Source organism: Arvicola amphibius, chromosome 4 (genome assembly GCF_903992535.2).
Source record: "Arvicola amphibius chromosome 4, mArvAmp1.2, whole genome shotgun sequence".
NCBI lineage: Eukaryota > Metazoa > Chordata > Mammalia > Rodentia > Cricetidae > Arvicola > Arvicola amphibius.
The window spans coordinates 18,935,082-18,949,131 of record NC_052050.1 but is presented as its reverse complement, the minus strand read 5'-3'; the positions used below and the strand labels follow the sequence as shown (position 1 = coordinate 18,949,131).

General features: G+C 50.5%; 1 protein-coding gene across 1 annotated transcript; it reads left to right on the top strand.

The window, feature by feature from the left end:
- Nucleotides 1–10,740: 10,740 nt before the first annotated feature.
- Nucleotides 10,741–12,453, top strand: Fzd2 (frizzled class receptor 2). The gene has a single exon (XM_038328352.1). The coding sequence runs from the start codon at nucleotides 10,741–10,743 to the stop codon at nucleotides 12,451–12,453; it is 1,713 nt and encodes a 570-aa protein (XP_038184280.1).
- Nucleotides 12,454–14,050: the final 1,597 nt, after the last annotated feature.

Here is a 14,050-nt window from a genome sequence, read left to right as displayed (position 1 = left end):
TCCTAGAACTAGCTCTGTAGACCAGACTGGTCTTGAACTCGCCTGCCTCTGCCTCCCGAGTGCTGGGATTAAAGGTGTGCGCCACCACTGCCAGGCTGACCCTACTTCTGATGGAACACTTGAGCTCTAAAAAGCTTCTACTTGACCTGCACATGGTGGCACATGCCTACAAATCACAGCACTTGGGAGATGAAGGCAGGAGAGTGAGAAATTCAAGGCTATCCTTGGCTATATCGTGAGTTTGTGGCATGTCTGGTCTCTATGAGACCCTATCTCGAAAAGAATAGTTCTATTTGTGTTGAGCACATGCTCCATTAGTCCTTTCTTCTCACTTGTACTAAAGTTGGATACTGAACCTAAAAAAGAAATACTGGTGAGGTGAAGGCTCTGCCTGGAACCCAAGAGTCTGGGGATTAACCCCATCCCATTCCACTGAGGATGCCCAGCTGGAGCAGCAAGCCAACAGCATGGCATCCCCTCAAGTTATGACTCACTGTCTTCTTTCCACTCTGATGCTGAGGTCAGGCATCTTCAGGATCCCATTTCTACTGGAGGGCCTTAGCTAGGGAGCATCTTAAACCCCGAAGGGCTTAAGGATGTGACTAGAGAAGGGTGGGTGTCGGGTCAGAAGGGACAAATGAGCAAGGGGTTAACGGTTCCACCGCAAAGGGCCTTGAGTCCCCACTGGAAACTAGCATCCTCCACAGTTCACGCGGACTTCAGCACAGAGAATTTGATGAGATATTAGTGGTGCATGTATTGTGTGGTGTTGGATATACGTGTCAGTGTTCGGGTGTGAGCTGCCTTCTAGTCAGTGTGCATGCAGCCTACGGTCATGTGCATGTGTGTGCATGCACGCGGGAGACAGAGGTGGGTGTCCAGTGTCTTCCTCAATAGCTCTACTCCTTATTTACGTATTTTACAAAGCTTTCTGGGCTCAGCAGGCAAATGCATCTGCTGTCAAACCTCATATCCTGAGTTCGATCCCCAGTACCACATGGTGTGAAAAGACAATTCCTATAAGTTTTCCTCTGACCTGCACAGGTCTGCTGCCTGCTGTGGAGTCATGTGGCAGTTTCCTCCTAGGTAAAACATGCCATCCTGCAGGGAAGTCCCTGGAGACTAAGGAAGGAAACAACTCAGAAGTTTTAGGAAGTCCCTGAAACTGACCAGATTCACTGGCCCTTTTTCATCTCCGGAGTTATATAAGAAATGGAAACTGCTTAGAAACATTCTGAGAATAGCTGCTCTGCCTGGAGGAGACTCTCCAATCTACCAAGCTGCCTTCAAAACTGTACAGTGAGCACTAGGCTCCCAGTTTTTGTGTCTGTTACCCATGCTGGCTTGGGCTTTTGGTGATGTGACTGCCTTTAAGTTATTTCTGCTCCTGTAATCTTTCACTCATACTTTTGTAAGTATCCACCATAGTACTCATTGGTTTACCAAGTTGGACTTTGGTGCTGTACATAACTGGCTTATTTGTCAGTTGCCTGGAGCGAGTAGACATTTATTCACATTTTCCCAGGAACACATGCATCCCCCAAAGAATAAATAAATGCAATAAGAATATTTTAAAGTCCATCAGAAATTACATTTACAATTTATTTTGAACCCAGATGTGGTGGCACATGCCCTTAGTCCTGGCCCTTGAGAGACAGAGGCAGGCAGATCTCAGAGTTCAAGGCCAGCCTGGATTTTAGAGCAAGTTCCAGGACAGTCAGGGCTATCTAGAGGGACCCTGCCTCAAAATAAATAAGTTTTTTTTTTTTTTTTTTTTTTAAAATTGTGTGCAGGAGCCCCAAGTGGAGGCAGAGGATCCTTGCAGGAGTTAGTTTTCTCCCTTCCACCATGTGGGGTCCTAAGTACCCAACTCAGCCTCCTGATTTTTTTGAGAAAGGATTTCTCTCTGAACCAAGAGCTAGCAAATTCAGCTGGACTGGCTGGCCAGCAAGGAACCCTTCAGCCCCTCCTTAGCCCCAGGGCTGCATCTGGCTTTTTACACACGTGTGAGGACCCAAACTCAGGTCCTCATGCCCCCTGAAATAGTATTTTACATTTTATTTCTCAGATGTCTTCATTTTTATTTTATTTTATATTTATTGGTGTTCTGCCTGCATGTGTGTCTGTGTGAGGGGTCAGAAGCCCTGGAACTGGAGTTACAGACAGGAGTGAGCTGCCATAATGATGCTGGGAATTGAACCCACGTGCTCTTAACTGCTGAGCCACCTCTCCAGCCCCCAGATATCCTCTTATATTACAGGTTCTTACCATCAATTTAAAGGGATCCTAGGTCATAGATAAATAACAGAAAATATCCGCAGCTCCCCACTTTAGTGTCCCCTAGTCCCGCATCTCAGGCAGGGAGTTGGCTCAGCCAGAGCAGGCATGAATCTGCCGGGGCTGAGGCCTTGACTTTCGCCAAGGGTACACCCTCCCTAGTTCCTGAGACTCTGGGCCCCCTTAAGAGACTGCAGCTGTACAAGACGTCCAGCATTGCCTAAGTCTGCTCCCGCTGGAGGGTCCTCCCACCACAAGAGCTGGTTTTCAAGTTGGGAGAAGAAGCCGATTCCCCATCCCCCCAGTTATCCCCACAAAGCCGAGTCGGGGGGAGGAGAGGGGAATGGGGACGGTGGGGGTGGTGAGAGAGCCAGGTTCTTGCTAGTAAATCAAAGTTGGTTTCCCAGATGGAGCTGCAGCCGCCGCTTTGATTTCCCTCCCCCCTCCCCCTCTGTGTTCCCCCACAAGCCCAGCTCCGGGGTTTCAATTCCACCCTGACAAGCAGTGGGGCCTCCTCTCAAACCCGCCCAGCTCCTCCAATTCCCAACAACAGCTTAAGTTACAGGAAAGAGCTAGCAGCGAGGGGAGGGGGCAAGGTGACCCCCTGCCTGGAGGCAAAGGAGAGAAATCCTGGGAGAGAGGAGGGAGAGGAGGAGAAACCAGGAATTAGGAGATGCCCCCTCCCAAATGGAAGCTAGTGACCGGAACCGAGGGTAGCCCCGAGAGAAAAACCAACCTTCGCAAGGGGTACCCACACTTTTCCCTCACAGTCCCTCCACACCTACAACCTATAATTCAGGCTTCCCCTTTCTTGCCTTCTTGGTGTTAGGTTCCAGAAGGTTCTAGGAGACAGAATACTTGATCCATTCATTCCTACGAACCCTAATTTCTTCCATGTAAAAAGTAGAGTCAGTTCAAGAACTTCACTCATCAAACTCAGAATGGATTTCAGTGCCTTGCTTTGCCTAGTCTGCCCTGAGCCACCCACGCTTGTTTCTGCTCAACCTAAGGCCTGGACTAATTAAAGCCCTTAATTAATAGATTCTCTGTAATATCTGTTTAATCCTTTTAAAGCCCATTTTGCCTTCCAGAAAGATTGGTGTAGGTGCTGGAAAGATGAAGGAGCTTACTGAACAGCCTTGGATTTTGGCCTTTGCTGAGGTGACAGGCACGGAGGACTCGGAAGGACAGGAAGCAGAGGTCCCAGAACCCTAGGTCTTTGGTTAATCTATAGCAGGTTTCTGTCTTTATCATCCCCTCCTTTTTTTTGGGGGGGGAACAGGGTCTTTTAATTAATTTTATTTATCTGCACGGGTATTCTGCCTGCCTGTGGAGATGTCAGAGAAGTAAACCCTGGGATCTCTGGAAAAGCTCAACCACCGAGCCATCTCTCCAGTCCCTCTGTCTTAGGTAGACCCAGATAACCTCTGACTCCATATGTAGATGAGGCTGACTCCCATCCATCCTTTCCATTGCCTTTCTAACTGTGGGGTTACAGGCATGACCACCACTCACAGGCCTGTGCCTGCTAGATCAACACTCTTCCAGCCATGCTGGCATTCCTTATTTATTTATTTTATGTGCATTGGTGTTTGACCTGCATGTTTGTCTGTGTGAGGGTGGTAGATCCCCTGGAACTGGAGTTACAGACAGCTGTGAGCTGCTCTGTGGGTTCTGGGAATTGAACCTGGGTTCTCTGGAAAAGCAGCCAGTGCTCTTAACCACTGAGCTATCTCTCTAGCCCCAAGAAGACTTTGTGTGTGTGTTGTTGTTGATGTTGTTGTTGTTGTTGTTTTTGAGACAGAGTCTCACTGTGTAGACTAGACTGGCTAGACTAGAACACACTGTTAGACCAGGCTGGCCTTGAACTTGCAGAACTCCGCTTGCCTCTGCCTCCCAAATGCTGGGATTAAAGCTATGCTCTCCCACATCCAGCCCAAGAACAGAGTGTTTTTGATTAAAGAATAAAATCTTCAAGGATTGGAAAGTATCTGAAATTATATTTTCTTTTTTGTTTTCTTTTCATATTCCCAGGCAGATGCTAACAATCCCTCCCTCTTCAGGGCAGAAGGACAATAATGCCTTGGGAAAGAAAAACACTTATCCGTTATGGAAGAGACAAGGTGGGGCTCATCCTCTGCCAGGGCTTCCTAGAGAAGAGGCAGTTCCTTTAGGAATATCCTACACCAGGCATGATCCCCTAGGGGTTCTGTAGACAAAGCAGAGAGGGGGGGAGAAGCTGGCTTCTCTGAGAAGAAGGAGCTGGGGCTGGGGGGAGAAGGGGTGGGAAGGTAAGTACTTTGACAGCTGTCCTAAGGCGGAAGGCCTACATGGAGAACTTGGGAGGAGGAAGCCTTAGGCAGTGCTCCTCAGATTTCTTTAGCTGGGCGTTGGTTCTCTGCCGTCTTTTGAGCATGCTTGTGGTGTGCAGGATATCACGAGCAGGCTGTCATTCTCTCAGCGTGTTTGACACACAAGCCTTTAAGCGTGTGTGGGAGGCTTTAAACACAGTATTCTCATAGTCCCCCTAACATCAACTAGAATTATTTCTCTTTTTTTTTTTTTTTTGGTTTTTTTTTTTAATATTTTATTTATTTATTATGTATACAACATTCCTTCCATGTATGCTTGCATGCCAGAAGAGGGCACCAGATCTCATTAAAGATGGCTGTGAGCCACCATGTGGTTGCTGGGAATTGAACTCAGGACCTCTGGAAGAACAGTCAGTGCTCTTAACCTCTGAGCCATCTCTCCAGCCCTTTTTTTTGTTTTTTTGAGACAGGGTTTCTCTGTAGCTTTGGAGCCTGTCCTGGAACTAGCTCTTGTAGACCAGGCTGGTCTCGAACTCACAGAGATCCGCCTGCTTCTGCCTCCCGAGTGCTGGGATTAAAGGCGTGCACCACCACCGCCCGGTTCTTTCTCTTTTTTTAATTATTATTAGGCCTGGAACTTGCTTTGTAGACCAGGCTAGCCTCCAGTCTCAGAGATATCCCACCCTCTGCCTCCCAGGTACTGGGATTAAAGGCATGTGCCACCATACTTGGACTTCTTATTTTTTAATTTTTGAAACAAGGTCACATGTGACCCAGGCTAGCCTTCAGCTTGCTGTGTAGTTGAGGCTGCTCTTGAACTCCCGGTGCTCCTGCCTCCAAGTGCTAGTATCACAGGTATGCGCCATCCCAGCTCTGACTTAGGCTGTCTGCCTTATATAAGGCAGGCGCCCCATAATTTGTTGGATCAAAACCAACAGAAATAGCTCCTGGCTCAGCAGTTGAAGGCCCTTGCCACCAAGCCTAAATGACCTGAGGTCGATCTTGGATTGTCACACGGTGAAAGAACAAACAGGATTCCCAGACCTTGTCCTCTGATTTCTGCATGCACAGAGCGGCCCTTGCATCTACAAAGCAAATAAATAAATAAATGCAATTTAAGAAATAGCAACGCATATTAATCAAGCTTTTAGCTTAGCACTAGGTCAAGGGAGGGCTACATGCCATCTCACAACTGAAGCAAGGTAAATAAAACTTCTGAACTGGGATCAGGAAAAACAAGCCCCGTGGCATTCTCTTGCTGTCTAGAATCCAGCCTGGCCTCATTCTTCCTCAGTCTCCCTTCTTGGCTCTTAACAGTTGGCATCTCGGACAGCTTTTAGCTCTCCCATTCAGTGTTCTCTGGATGTTCTTGGTCTCCCTCACAGCTCCCCATTCGAGGCTAGGGCCCCACTTGGCCCTGGGCTTCAGAATTCATCTGTCTATAGAGCCCTCGGATGGCCCATGATGAGCTGGTCCACGCTCAGCATCTGTATTTTCCTTGATGTTCTGTCCATGGCCAATGTAGCTGGGGAGAAGCCTTGGGATGGGTCCCCTTTCTCTTTCTTTCTTTCTTTCTTTCTTTCTTTCTTTCTTTCTTTCTTTCTTTCTTTCTTTCTCTTTCTTTCTTTCTTTCTTTCTTTCTTTCTTTCTTTCTTTCTTTCTTTCTTTCTCTTTGGTTTTCTGAGACAGGGTTTCTTTGTAGCTTTGGAGCCTGTCCTAGAACTAGCTCTTGTAGAGCAGGCTGGTCTCGAACTCACAGAGATCCTCCTACCTCTGCCTCCTGAGTGCTGGGATTAAAGGCATGTGCCACCACCACCGGCCACTTTTTAACTTTTTATGTGTCGGAGCTGTGCTGGATTTGTCTTCCTGTGCCTTACCTGGTTCCTTGAGATCCACCCTGGATTTATGTCTCTGGATCCCCGCTGTGCTCCTCAAAGCTACCCAAATATATGACCCATAACTTAAAGTGTAACTCTGCTCCTTTTCTAGAGTCTTCTACAATGTGTCCAGTCCTCTGCCCCATCCCCCGGACTGTGTGCAAGGTACTCACTCAGAGCCTTTCCCCCCTGCTCTCCCCCACTCGCCCCCACTCGCCCCCACCACTCCCCCAGATGCACATGTAGCTCTAACAGGACCAAGTACCTGGGCACCATCCTCCAATCCATCTATTCCACCCCAGAATGCCGCCCTACATTCTGATCACTCTCTGGACCACCTGCCTATCTCCCTTTTGATGGTGAATGCACATTTCTGCATCTAGGGTCCTGCAGGGCTCATCCTTCTGGCCCTTCTTGCCTCATCCTCATTCACTCATTCCAACCATGTTTCTCCCACTCCGCTTGACTCCCTTAGATACCCTCCTCATGGTGCCTTCCCAGCCCCAGGGATCTTCTCTCCACAGAGCTGAGCCTCCTGGACTTTATCTGTCCCTGCTGGGGTCTGTGTGATGAAGGTGAACCTCGCCCATTGGAACCTGAGCTGCATAGGAACGTGGTTGGGTCTAGTGCTTAATCTATAGGTTTGTTAAGTGAGTAAATGCACCCAATATTTTAAAGGCATCACATGCTGGGTAGTGGAAGGGACAGTATGGCTTTCAGAGCCAGGTGTGGGCGCACACCTGTGATATCAGGGTATGGGAGGCCGAAGCGGGAGGATTAGGAGTTCGATCTCATACTTCACTACATAGCAAGTGAGTTTGAGGCCACAGTGAGCCAGATGTGTCTCAAAACAAAAGAAAAAGCACGGGTGGCCCAGTTCTAAAATCCATGCTACTTAGGAGGCTGAAAGCAAGATCACAGGTTTTGGGCTCCTTAGCCGTAGAGTGAGTTCCAAGGCACTCTACCCTAGTTAATAAGATCCTGTCTCAAAACAGAGTCAAAAGAGCTAGAGAAATGCCTCAGCCATTAGGAATAGTTGCTGCTCTTGGAAGAGGACCAGAGTTCAGTTCCCAGCACCCATGATAGCCAACAATCAGTAGGAGAGGATCCAGTGTCCTCTTCCGGCCCCTGTGCATGAATTACACTACATGGGAAAAACAATCACAGAAAAAATGCTAGCTCCTGTAGACCAGGTTGGCCTTAAACTCACAGAGATCCTCCTGCCTTTTCCTCCCAAGTGCTGGGATTAAAAGCGTGCACCACCACTGCCCGGCTATTAATTATTTATTTTAATTCAGAGTTTCTCTGTATAGCCCTGGCTATTCTGGAACTCATTCTGTAGATCAGGATGGCCTCAAACTCAGAAGTGCTGATATTAAGAGCATGAGTTACCACCACCCAACCTATTTTTAACTGTTAAAAATCATATCTAATTATTTTGCATGTAGGCGCATGCATGTGGAGGTCCAAGCACAGCTAGCGACATTCAGTTCTCTTTTTCCTCTGTGTGGGTCCTAGGACCGACCTCCAGTCATCAGGCTTGGCAGGAAGGGCCTTTATCCACAGAGCTGTCTCAGCAGCCCTACAGAACACTGGCACATCCTGGAGTTAGTCGGTCCATGGTTCACACTGTGAAATGAGTCTGAGACCAGGCTGGGTAACGACAAGGACATAGCTTTTCCTCTCAGCCCCTATAGTTGGTCTTAAAGTAAAAAACCCCAGTGTGTTGAAGGCCTGGGGGAGGAGGGCACACGACACAGGATTTATTAATGTTTATTTTATGTATGCAGGTATTTTGCCAGTATATAGGTATATCACGTTCATGTAGTACCAAGGGAGGCCAGAAGAGGGCGTCTGATTGGCGTTATAGAGGCTGTGGGTTCTGGGACTGCCATGCAGGTCCTCCGAAGCAGGAGCCAGTGTTCTTAACGACTGAGCCGTCTCTCTAGCCCCACAACACTTTCTTCTTTAAAAGAGGAAAAAGAGAACATATTTAGGACTCCACTAAATATGCTGAGAGTGTTGATACATGCCTTTAATCTCAGCACATTTGGAACACAGAGCTCTGTGAGTTTGAAGCCATCCTGGTCTACATAGTTTTAGGTCAGCCAGGATTATACCTTATACCGTGAGGCCCTGTCTTTAAAAAAATTTCCAATAAGGAGCACTTTCAGATTGTAAAGTACTTAAATATTTTTGTTTGTTTCTCTTCTTTCATTTTCATACTGTCCCTAAGGCTGGCCTGGAACTCCTAGTAATTCTCCTGCCTCAGCTTCGACTTCTGGGATCACAGGTGTGAGCTGCTGAAAATTTACATTTATTTCCGTAGTTGGGGTGGGGTGCGGGGGAGCACCTCTTTTCAACCCTGGGAAGCCAGGCTCATCATATACCCTTTTCTCCTTAAATTGCTGTTTTGCGGTTTCTGCATGCAACCCAATCACAGATCTGAGCAGGAAGCAGCTTCCCGAGCTGGAAGGATTCCGCCTGTACTGAGAAGGAAAAGCGGCTTTCTAGACAATCTTCTTTCTTTTTAGTCTCCTCCCCTCTCTCTCCAGAGAGACAACAGAAATAATTGATCCATCATCCAGTACCAGACACAGATTCCCATGCAATTCCCTTCCCTCTCCAGACCGCAAATTTACAAGCCTAGTGGGTTTGGCGGGGGTTGGGTGAGGGTGTGGGGGGGTATTGGTCTACGGGGCACCCCACCCCTCGGCCAGGTGAGAGCTGGACAGGAGAAATTCTCTACCACAACTCCCCCAGCCTCCTCCCTCGCCACACACACCATCTTTCGGGTGTGGAATCACTTAAAGTTTGGGTAAAACTCCCTTTTCTCCCAGGAGATCAAATCTGGAAGCTTTTAGGAGGCGGAGCAGGGATGGGGAGGGAGAAGGCAAATTCCCTAAAACATTCGTCAGACCTAAAGAGGTTTCTTCTCTCGAAACTGCCCATCACCCCCGCCATTAACTTTCCATTAAGACCTCCTCCTTATGGCAACTAAACTTTACTTTGCATAATTAAGATTTTCCTCGGAAGGGGGGTGGATTGAAACCTCAACTCTGGGCCTTTCTCCTTCACCTCACCCCCCCCCCCACCCCTGCCCCAGCCCTGAAGCCTGGCCTCTGAGTTCCTGAATTTTCTCACTTTGAGGTGCCACCGAACACAAAGAACCATAATGGGCTCCTTTGTGCTCGCTATGGGGCAATTACACCCCGGAGTCCCGGCCCCTTTAAGAGCCCCTTAAAGAGACAGGCTCTCAATTTTTCAGAGGGTTACTTAAGGGTGTGTGAAGGGGGAGGGGCGAGGAAACTTCTCGGGGTCCTTTTTTTAGGGTGAAATGACACTTTTACCTCCACTGTAGGAGAGGGGTTTGAAGAGAAGCCTTCGCAAACTGTTCACTTACGCGCTTTTAACACACACATTTACATTTATATATTTTTTAACCTGAGATTTTTTTTCACTTGATTTTATAAATGGTACTGAAAAAGTGGGGGAGGTTGAGGAGCGGGGTCGTGAGCGAAGAGCTCGAGTACCTCAGAGCTCCTGGGCTCCAGGACTACAGATCAGACTAGAGTTGCCTTGTCCGGACGCCACCCTGGGAAACGTGTCTCCGGACCTCGTCTCGGCGACTCCGAAGAAATCGCGGATTGAGCAAACAGCCCCTAATATAATAATAGCTTGTCTCTTTAAAAAAGCAAAAGGAGGGGGGTAGAGTTTTCTTGGCATCTGGTTTCTGATCTCATTATGTTGCGGTCGACCAATCCAACCCTCGGGGCTGGTCCTCGAGTTTAAATCTGATTGGCCGAGAGCACATTTTGGGACGGTGCAAAGCTCGACGGGGCGGTTTCAAGGATCCCTTTGAAGGGGGGGGGTGAGGAGAGGGCGGGGCCACCAGCGGGGGCCCCCTTGAAACCGACTAATTGGGATCGGAGAGGCCGAGGTGAGGGCTGAAGGAGGCACAAAGAAGTCGCTGGGTAGAGGAGGGTGGGGAGAGGGGAAGCCCAGAGGCTAGAGGAGGAGGAAGAGGAGTGTGGGCAGCGGTGCGCGGCGACTTCGACCACTCAGTCCGACCGCGGCGAGCCAGCAGGCGGGTGCGCCGCCCCCTCCCCCGCCCGGCCTCCCCAACTCTGCGGCCGCGAGCAAAGTTTGCAAAGAGGCGCGGGAGGCGGCCGGGCAGCTAGGCAGCTAGGCGACAGCGGGGAAGGCGCGCGGTCTCGGGGTTGGGGGCGGGGGCTGGGGGGCGCCCAGGAGCCGAGTGGGGGGCGGCGGCCAGCATGCGGGCCCGCAGCGCCCTGCCCCGCAGCGCCCTGCCCCGCTTGCTGCTGCCACTGCTGCTGCTGCCGGCCGCCGGGCCGGCCCAGTTTCACGGGGAGAAGGGCATCTCCATCCCGGACCACGGCTTCTGCCAGCCCATCTCCATCCCGCTGTGCACGGACATCGCCTACAACCAGACCATCATGCCCAACCTTCTTGGCCACACGAACCAGGAGGACGCGGGCCTGGAGGTGCACCAGTTCTACCCGCTGGTGAAGGTGCAGTGCTCGCCCGAGCTGCGTTTCTTCCTGTGCTCCATGTACGCTCCGGTGTGCACGGTGCTGGAGCAGGCCATCCCGCCGTGCCGCTCCATTTGCGAGCGCGCGCGCCAAGGCTGCGAGGCTCTTATGAACAAGTTCGGCTTCCAGTGGCCCGAGCGCCTCCGCTGCGAGCATTTCCCGCGTCACGGCGCGGAGCAGATCTGCGTGGGCCAGAACCACTCCGAGGACGGAGCTCCTGCGCTACTCACCACCGCGCCGCCCTCCGGGCTGCAGCCCGGCGCGGGTGGCACCCCGGGCGGCCCTGGAGGTGGTGGCGCGCCCCCGCGCTACGCCACTCTGGAGCACCCTTTCCACTGTCCCCGCGTCCTCAAAGTGCCGTCCTATCTCAGCTATAAGTTTCTGGGTGAACGCGATTGTGCAGCGCCCTGCGAGCCCGCACGGCCCGACGGCTCCATGTTCTTCTCGCAGGAGGAGACGCGTTTTGCCCGTCTCTGGATCCTCACCTGGTCGGTGTTGTGCTGCGCTTCCACGTTTTTCACGGTCACCACCTACTTAGTGGACATGCAACGCTTTCGCTACCCAGAGCGGCCCATCATCTTTCTGTCGGGCTGTTACACCATGGTGTCGGTGGCCTACATCGCGGGCTTCGTGCTCCAGGAGCGCGTGGTGTGCAACGAGCGCTTCTCTGAGGACGGTTACCGCACGGTGGTGCAGGGCACTAAGAAAGAGGGCTGCACTATACTCTTCATGATGCTGTACTTCTTCAGCATGGCCAGCTCCATCTGGTGGGTGATTCTGTCCCTCACCTGGTTCCTGGCAGCCGGTATGAAGTGGGGCCACGAGGCCATCGAGGCCAATTCGCAGTACTTCCACCTGGCCGCCTGGGCTGTGCCAGCCGTCAAAACCATCACCATCCTGGCCATGGGCCAGATCGACGGCGACCTGCTGAGCGGCGTGTGCTTCGTGGGCCTCAACAGCCTGGACCCGCTGCGGGGCTTCGTGCTGGCGCCGCTCTTCGTGTACCTGTTCATCGGCACATCCTTCTTGCTGGCCGGCTTCGTGTCACTCTTCCGCATCCGCACCATCATGAAGCATGACGGCACCAAGACGGAGAAGCTGGAGAGGCTCATGGTACGCATCGGCGTCTTCTCGGTGCTCTACACGGTACCGGCCACTATCGTCATCGCCTGCTACTTCTACGAGCAGGCCTTCCGCGAGCACTGGGAGCGCTCGTGGGTCAGCCAGCACTGCAAGAGCCTGGCCATCCCGTGCCCGGCCCACTACACGCCGCGCATGTCGCCCGACTTCACAGTTTACATGATCAAATACCTCATGACGCTCATCGTGGGCATCACGTCGGGCTTCTGGATCTGGTCCGGCAAGACGCTGCACTCCTGGAGGAAGTTCTACACGCGTCTCACCAACAGCCGGCATGGCGAGACCACCGTGTGAAGCGGCCTCGCCTGGTGGGCACCCCCTCCCCCAGGGCCGGACCGCACGGTGCCCTCCTCCTCTTGGGAGGGGGTGTGCCTATGGACTCCTATTTTATTTTTTTAAAAAATAAAGAACAGTAAAAAAAAAAAAAAACACATTTTATTTTAGGTCGCTTTTTAAAAAGAACTCTGTCCAACACCCCTACCAGGTTTGTGATTAAAACTGTAAATAGTGTTTGTAAATTTAATTATATATTTTCTATTTAAAAGGAAAAAGGGGGAAAAAACACGAGCGAGGACGCCTAGGCTGAAGAATGGGGTGGGGGTGGGGAGGAGGTCTCGCCTTTTCTAAGTGCCCTTTTAAAAGCCGCCCTGTGCTCTGGTTCGAATTTTTTGGTGACTTGGCAGGGCTGGGCCTGCTGGGAGAGGCACCTAGCATGCGCGCTGTTTTTGTTGGCTTCTAGGAGTTGGGAGTTAGTTCCACTCAACTTCTATAAAAGCCGAATTTGCGAGCCTCCTCGCCGACGCGGGGCCTGTGGAAGCTGTGGGATATTTTTTAACAAGACTTGGATTCGTTTTGTTATATTTTATTTCCCGACCTCTCCCTCCCTCCACCCCTCCTTTCACCCTTCTCATTTGTTCTGTCTTCCCTCACTCGAAATCTGGAACCCTCCCAATCCAGATGCAGACGTGGAAAAACACACCGCTTTTAGGGGGAGGGCAGAGATGTGGGGAGGAATGGCCTCCACCCCACTAGCCCACTCTCCCGCCGGCACCGAGATCCTTCTGTGGTTTCGGCTCCGGCCCACGCGCAGAGAATGGGCAACAAAACGCTTTGTGAAGTGTGTTTTGACACCCCCACCCCGCCCAGTACACACACCATTTTAAGAGCCACCCTCTTTCCCTGAATGTTAGGGATACCACTAGCAAACCCCGGGCTCTTTTGCTTGTCCCTTCCTTCTCTCCCGGTAGTCTGCTCCTCGCAGTGGTATCCAGGTTAGCAGTTTTTAGGGTTGGGTTGTGTGTTATGTGTGGGTTTTTGTTTGAGTTTTTTTTTTTTTTCCAAAAGCAGTAACAGTGGTTGGGTTGGAGGGAGGGGAATGGATGAGCTGGTGGGAATTTTAGTTTTCTTTTGACAAAAGAGTGGCCTTTAAAAAAAGAAAAAAGAAGAAGAAGAAGAAGAAATTGTCCAGGAAAAGAACAAAAACTACTGGGTTAAGTTTGCTTTAGAAGGTCTCTCTGGGCAGGCTCTTTGTGGCTGTGGGGGTGGGGTGGAGTGTTTACATGACATTCTATATCATAAGATTGATAGAGTGTTCCTAACATGTTTCTTCCCCCTGCACACAAATAAAAGTAAAGATTTTTCTGAAGTGAGCTGCCTGAGGGATGATGTATAAGGTATCTTTCCTGATATGAGAATTCCAGTTTCCAGCACACAGCAGCTCTGTCTACTGTTTGGAGTCTTAGGATTCGAAGGCTAAAGAATTGAAGACTAGGATGCCAGGACTGTGCTACCGCCATCTCTCCTGTTTCTTGATAATAGTGCAAATTAAAACCTAATAATCATCATAATAAAGTGCATTTAATTATCTTCAGAGATCTAGCCTTTTAATTGT

Excerpts from the sequence above, each read along its gene's own strand:
- Fzd2 (XM_038328352.1), top strand. The coding sequence starts at position 10,741 with ATGCGGGCCCGCAGCGCCCTGCCCCGCAGCGCCCTGCCCCGCTTGCTG.